The sequence below is a fragment of the Anoplopoma fimbria genome, chromosome 19, assembly GCF_027596085.1.
Source record: "Anoplopoma fimbria isolate UVic2021 breed Golden Eagle Sablefish chromosome 19, Afim_UVic_2022, whole genome shotgun sequence".
Classification (NCBI taxonomy): domain Eukaryota; kingdom Metazoa; phylum Chordata; class Actinopteri; order Perciformes; family Anoplopomatidae; genus Anoplopoma; species Anoplopoma fimbria.
In genome coordinates, this window is record NC_072467.1 from 15,078,514 (window position 1) to 15,085,718 (window position 7,205).

The 7,205-nt window shown below is 45.0% G+C and overlaps 1 protein-coding gene across 1 annotated transcript; it reads right to left on the reverse strand.

The window, feature by feature from the left end:
* Nucleotides 1-3,895: 3,895 nt before the first annotated feature.
* slc10a3 (solute carrier family 10 member 3) lies at nucleotides 3,896-6,373 on the reverse strand. The gene has a single exon (XM_054620251.1). The coding sequence runs from the start codon at nucleotides 5,899-5,901 to the stop codon at nucleotides 4,486-4,488; it is 1,416 nt and encodes a 471-aa protein (XP_054476226.1). The 5' UTR covers nucleotides 5,902-6,373; the 3' UTR covers nucleotides 3,896-4,485.
* Nucleotides 6,374-7,205: the final 832 nt, after the last annotated feature.

The window sequence follows — 7,205 nt, forward strand, 5'->3', positions numbered from 1 at the left end:
TATGTGAAATATTATTCGAACTATATACTTTTCCAAGGGTGTATTTCTTTGTCTTTCTCTGTCTTCATTTTTTCCCCCAGCTGTAACTACTCCATTTCCATTGTTGCATTGTGGGACAACAGCGTCCATGAATCCCACAAAGCAAATCTGAGTGTGCATCAAGGCATTTAAAAAGTATGCTGGTACTTTATTTTTTTCTTGTTTTGCCCTTCAAATGCATCAAAGAGGCAGTCCAATGTTTTTTACAGATGAATATTCATAAAAAAAAAAATCTAATAAGATTTGATGAAATGCTTAAAATATATATATTAAATATATATTTAAAAAATAAATAACTAATTTAAGACTAGAATAAACACATGAACACAAAACAAAATGTAAAAAAAAAGCAGCAGGAAAAATAAAATAAAAAATCTTCTTTTTCTTGTGTAGGTTTGGTTTTAAAGCACAATTACATCAGAATTTTTCTTAGTTTAATCTTCCCTCTAACCATTTTCCCATTAATTTTAGTCACTTGGCCTTCTTCCCACCTCCTCTCTCATGTCCTTTTTTCAATGTGAATGCCCTACGGACTAATGCATAGTATAAGCGCTTTGCACAGCAATCAGGACACGGTGCATGTCAGGACAGGTGTGACTGTGACGCAAGCTTCCTCCTGTTCATAATAGAGATCTAAAGGGACGTCTTACTCTCCTGTGGGAAGCTGCAGTGCTTTCTATAAATCCCAACAAACAGGACTGTGACTCAGTTCATGTGATGCATAGTGAGTGCCACACCACTGGGTGACCATGACTGTGCGGTGGCAGGCTCCATCTTGCCCTCGGTGTGTTGGAGTGGAGATCGTTCCTTACAGAGTGCCTTGTGTGTTTTCTGGACTTCCCAGCTTCATTGCGGCAGGCAGCAGGAAAACAGTCTCGTGGGAGCGGCTGAAAGGAACTCATGAAAACTTAATGCAATGTGTCCTCATGAATTTTTAACAGCCCTCTCTTCCCATTGCTATTGTGCTGCTAATGTGCATGGTGGTAATACAAACAGGAGATGCTGATGTACGGGGCTGAGTGCAAACTTACCAGCAAGGCAGAGAGTCATCACCTGTCAGCCCCGTGAGGAACAACACACAGTGACACCTCAGAACACGCACACACCCACACCCACACACACACAAACAGTCAGTTACAGTGGCAGCTCTTGTCTGGATCAAGTGAGCCACTGACACGTGAGGGCAAACTTTTTGATTGAAGGCGTGACTGAATCTGGACCTCAGCAGGTTTCATGCTTGTTTGATAAAGTTTGAGAAGAAAGCAGAGGGAATGCATGGTGTCAACATGCATTGGCAGATTTGTAGTTGTTATGCGTCTCTTTGTAGTCTTTTTTCCTGTCTCTGTTGTTTTGTGACTCTTTGCAGTTGTTTTGTGTCTCTTCGTAGTTGTTATGCATCTCTCAGTGGTTTTCTGTCTCTTTGTAGTCATGTTGTGTCCCTTTTTAGTTGTTTTGTCTATTTGTGGTTATTTTATGTCAATTATTTTGTCTCTTTGTAGTCATTTTGAGTCTCCATGTATTTGTTAATTTCCCTTTGAAGTTGTTTTTTGTCTCTATGTAGTTGTTTATAGTTGTTTATTGTCTTTTTGTGGTCCTTTTGTGTCTCATTTTATGCCTCTTTGTAGTTGTTAAATGTCTCTTTGTAGTCATTTTTGTGTTTCAATGCATTTATTTTGTGTGTCTTTGTAGTTGTTTTGCCACTTTTCATTGTTGTTGTGAGTCTCTTTGGGTCTCCTTGCAGCAGTTATGCATCCCTTTGTGTTTGTTTTGGTCTGTTTGAGTGACATTTTCTAGGTGAAGGCCAGGGGGGCCTCGACACTTTGGGCACCTGGGCCTTTTCTCGATATGCCCATTCTGTAATCCAAGAGTGTCAATGTGAGATTGCATAAAACTTAACTTGATTACAATAGCAGGTTAGCTCACACAAATACCACATTTCATGCATGTCATCCAAAAAAGAGAGCACGGAACAAACAAATTACATCCCCTGAACTCAGAATTCCCAGTCACTCCTGATGCAATCACTGATTTACACACTATGTATTAATAAGCTTCTGACGTTGCACTGTGGGACTGCCATAAATTACACACCTTTAAATTACAAAACTGGATAAAGCCATTAAAGAATAATTCAGTGTGTTCAGTACTTATATAGAACTTATTTTGTGACTCAAAGTGAGCAATAAAGTAAAAACAAAGAAATGATGTGGAAATAAGTTAAAATTCAGGTTGTACTGCAAACAAGGTATACAATGTTTTTTTAAAAATATGTCTTGATACAGTTCCAACTTGTACTCTATTTAAGCTCTAAAATAATTTGTAAGGAAGCAGATTTTGTCCCTGTTACGTGTGTAAAATCTATTCAGTCCCCACTGATAGCATCAATGTATTTAGTTTCGGTTACACCCATGTAGGTCAGGGCCTCTAGTGGCAAAGAAATCAATAGTTATACTACAAAAAGGGTTCGTGTTTATCGTATGAGGAAGAGCAAAACGATCGTGACTCAGAGAGATCATGTCATCAGGCCCTCGGGACAAACAGAGAACCGGACGGCCCCCCCTCTCTGGGAGCCAGGCGGCCAAAGGAGTTGAAAATGCACCACCATCACCAATTGAGACTGCAGACCGACCACACTCATGCCCGCGCTGAAGGCTTTACAGCTGTGTTACATTCCTGAGAGCTCAGTCAGATCTGCTGGGCCAAACACAGCAGGTCTGAACACTCTTGTATTCTCCACTACAAAAAAAACCCCTTCAGAAAGTTAGTGAAAGCACATAAAAAGAAAAGCCTGCTGCTCTTGACGCGTAAACAGGAAGTGCGGTCTCTACATAAAAACCCCTTCCACTTCGTTCACGGAAGCTGTTTCTTAAGATAGAAAATAGGAAGGTTGGTGTGCTGTTTTTAAAACAATGAGCACATATTCTGAATGTTGAACCTGCTGTCAATAGTTTACCTCAACAAACGTAGACTGATTAAAACTGGACCTTGTTCTCTGGTACAATAGATCGACAATGTGTTCACTGGGTTATGTAAATAAGTTTTACCGTTAAGCTTTTCCACTTTGAGAAGCACAAACTCAATTCCATTCACCATTGAATAAACACTCTGATGAGCAAAAGTCTTGCATTCAAAATAGTAATAATAAGCAGCATTTAAAAAGGTTGTAGTTGATCAAGGTGGAGATGGTTGAAGATATTTTATATACCATTATAATAGTAACACTGCACATCAATGCCATCTACTTTCAGTAAAGCTTTTAGAAATGTTAATCTGCCATAGTGTGTGCAGTAGATTCCTCTTAAATATAGTGGAGTAAAAGTAGCCTATAAAGTAGCATTACATTACATGTCTCAAGTAATGAACAAGCACCTTAGAGACCTACTACAGCACAGTTATTTACAAAATCCAAAACTAAGCAGAAATAAAAAATATAATGTATGTGTACTGGCCCTTTAAAAAGTCGTCCGGTCAGTGTAGCCATGTTTGATTTGTTGATTACACTACCTTTTGTCCGACTCATTCGCAATACGACACCTGTAGCCTGTATGGAAAACAAGTGCAACAACATTTGATTCCACTTAAACGTGAACGTTTATGTTTCATTCCTGTTTCAGTAGATAGTTTCTCGTGGGCGTGATGCTGTTCAAAATCCCCCAAACATCCAAAACTCTGAATTTTAACAGATGCCGCGAGACTGCTCGTTAAATATGCAAAACGACCAAAAGACGTCCCGCCATCTGTGTGCTAAAGTGAAACCAAACCGTCACACGTTGGTATTCACACTCTTTAAACAAAAAATAGCCTGTAAGCTATCTCAAAACTGACATGTTAAACGCGTTTCTTAGCACACACGCACACTCCTAACAAACCAGAGCTTGCTTTAACAATGTTTTTATTAACTTAATTTCTCCTTGCTTATATTCAAGTACATGGATTCGCAGATCCAGGAGACACAATCAGTAGCAAATACTTTCATAACATCATCATGTTCCTGTTTGATTACTCCCAAATGATTCCACTTAACCCCAAATCCCCCCCACCAGGCTAAGACACATGGACCTCTTGTAAACATGATGCAAATTGATCTTTGCTTTTTGATTACAAAAAGTAATCTGGTACAAAAATATCTTTTCTTTTATAGGTATGTCTCTTCTTAGGAATATTTACACTGAGTACCTCACAGTATAATCTGATTTTAAAAAGTACATACTGTAAAATAAACACAAAAAGGGGGGTCTCAAGAGGGGTAAAAGGCCTTTGGTTTTCATGAAAAATACGAAAACAACGACAAAACACCAAAACAAATCCATTTGCGTCTGGTTCACAAGACTGGTGGTGACCAAACTGGTGGTTGTCTTGTGTCTCGAAGCCAAGACTGTTGGGACACCACATATTTCCACAGGTTGGAAAGAGTCTGAACACAAAACAAAACGACAGCGGCTACAATCAGGCGTCGCTCCTTGGGACAGCGGACCCGCAAAACCTCCGCTTGGCGTAGTAGCCCAAGACTATGAGCAGCATCTCCGAGGTGCTGCTGAGGGCCACAATGAAGGGCGCCTGGGACGCGAAGTCAGCCTCCGCCCGGCGGAAGGACAGCTGCATGACGGCAAGAGCGAGCAGGCTGTTCTGGACTCCCACCTCGATGCTCACCGTCTTCCTCAGCGGCGGGGCCAGGCCCGCAAGCTTGGCCAGGATGGCGCCGACCACCAGCCCCAGCAAAGGCACCGTCACCCCGACCGCCACGATCTGGGGCTTGACATTGGCTAGGATGGACGCGCCCATCTGGTAGGCCATGAAGATACCACCGACAATGAGCGCGAAGCTGAAGGGCCTTATGAGCGCCAGCAGTACGCGTGTGAGGGCGGGCAGGCGCAGCTTGACCAGCATGCCCAGCGAGATGGGGATGGCGATGAACAGGAGGGTTCCGAGGATCTTCACAAACGGCACGTGCAGGGCGGCGTGCACGCCAAGGAGCCTGCCGTACAGGGCCGACGACAGGGGCATGGCCGCCGCCGCCACCACCGTGGAGACCAGGGTCATGGAGATGGCTAGGGTGACGTCTCCTCCCAGCAGCAGGCTGTACAGGTAGCCGCCCCCGCCACCCGGGGCCGAGCAGGTGATGACCAGGCCCAGGGAGAGTGCCTTGGGCAGCGAGGCCAGCCGGGAAACGGAGTAGGCATACAAGGGCATCACCAGGAACTGACCCAGAACCCCTAGGAGCAGCGGCACAGGGCTCCTCAGGAGGCCTCGAAGCACCTCCACCTCCACCTTGCACCCGAAGGCACACTTGTTGACGAAGATCAGGGGCAGCAGGGCAAACAGCACGGGGTTCTCAGAGAAGTGGGACAGGCCACCGGACTGGACGAGCCCGGTGGCGGGGTCATCGCTGCCAGGCGCCACCCTGATGGAGTAATCAGTTCTCTCTTCGATCAGAACCGGCACCGAATCCTGGTCCAGGTCCAGCAGCTGGATCTGCAGCTGAGCCCGACCCGGAAACCCGGAGCGAATGCTGATAACGTAGCTCTTGGCGGTCGCCGCGTGGCCGCTGTCCGTCACGTTGAGTATGGAGAGGACCTCCGGGTCCAGGGAGCGGACCGTCACCGTCTGCTTCCAGCTCCGGCGGCCCTTCCTGCTCGCTGCGGCGCTCCGGTACTGGCTGGAGATTACAATCACGCCGTTGGTGTTTTCGGGAAACTCGAATTCCTGCGATGACCCGTCCCCGATAGTGATGTACCTGCTGCCGCCGTCGGCCGTCAGGTTCGTGTCACTGCTGTTGTCGACGGTGAGGTTCCCAGTGGCCCACGCCCGGTCCGCTCCGCCGGTAATAATGAAGAGACAACAGAATGTAAATAGCGTCCTCATCTTATTGACGGACAGGAGGCGGATGGGGCGCCACAGAAGACACGCTTCTACCCCTCGCGAGCGGCCTCCCCAGACGGGTTACACCGCCGCCCTGTTACACCAGGACGTTAAACTTCTCATTCTAGTCTCCGGTACAAAACAACAGCGTCGGCAGCCGGCTCCACATCTCGTCTGGTTCCCATTTTCTTGCTGCCTTTATACCGGAACCTAAACATCACCCCGCCCTGTCCTGTCCAAGCCCTCCAGCTCTACAGCGGCAGCCCGCCCTCCGGCACACAGGAACACACGCTCACGCAGCTCTCTCGCGGCTTCTCCTTTTAGTCTACTCGATGCGAAGACGTCCGTCTCGGTGAACCGAAGCCTCGCCTAGTCCTCCGTGTTTATTGTCTCCCCGGTTGGTGACAACGGAGAGCATCGTAGCTCGGCTGCTGTTTGCTCGCTGCTCAGGTTTAGTTCAAGCCAGCCTGTGTTAGATGCTGACTTCCTGTCTCGGAATTCCAAAATAAATCACTTCATCTTCCAGCTACATTGGCATCACAGATGTCTGGTCATTTAATTAAATGCACATTTAACTGGGAATTTTCACCACCAGGGTCCTGGATTCCTTACTAATTTTGGTTTGTGTGTCTACAATCTACTTTGAGCTTGTTTTTATATTGAGATCACATTCTCTAAAATAAAGAGCTGTGTTTATTCAACAAATATTAACTAAACTTTAGCAGGAGTTGGTAGCCCACTGGTTGCATTTGACTATTTTGGCGAAAAGGCACATACAGGGGTTACAGAGGGTGGTAAGAGAGGAGTCGCCATTTAAGAGGAGGTTTCTTATATCATTCTTATAATTTTAGCACTTTGTATTTATTTTTACTGAGAGCTCAGCTAAATTAAATATTTTTTGTTGTGCATGGACCTCCAGGCTACCCAACAGCTCCAGTCTTGTGTATAAACTGGTTTGTGCTAGTGTATCATTAACTAGCACTATAAGGGCATTCAAATGGATACTGCTTTATCAATTACATTCAACACAACTTGATTTATGACTGGAATTGTTTCCAGACACTCAAGCGTATGTTATTCATACAGGTTTTTTTAATATGTTTTCGACCTCACACACTGGGGTCATAATCAATGTTTTTTCTGCCTAATATTGTTTCTCCAAATTGTTATAGACCCATTTACTTGCTAAAAGACAAATTCGTTTTATTTGTTTGGAGAAAAACCCCACCACTTCCTGTCTCTCTCCGGGTAACCCTGACTACCTTGACGTAAGCGTTCTTTAATCCAATCGGAGAGGCCCGAAAGCG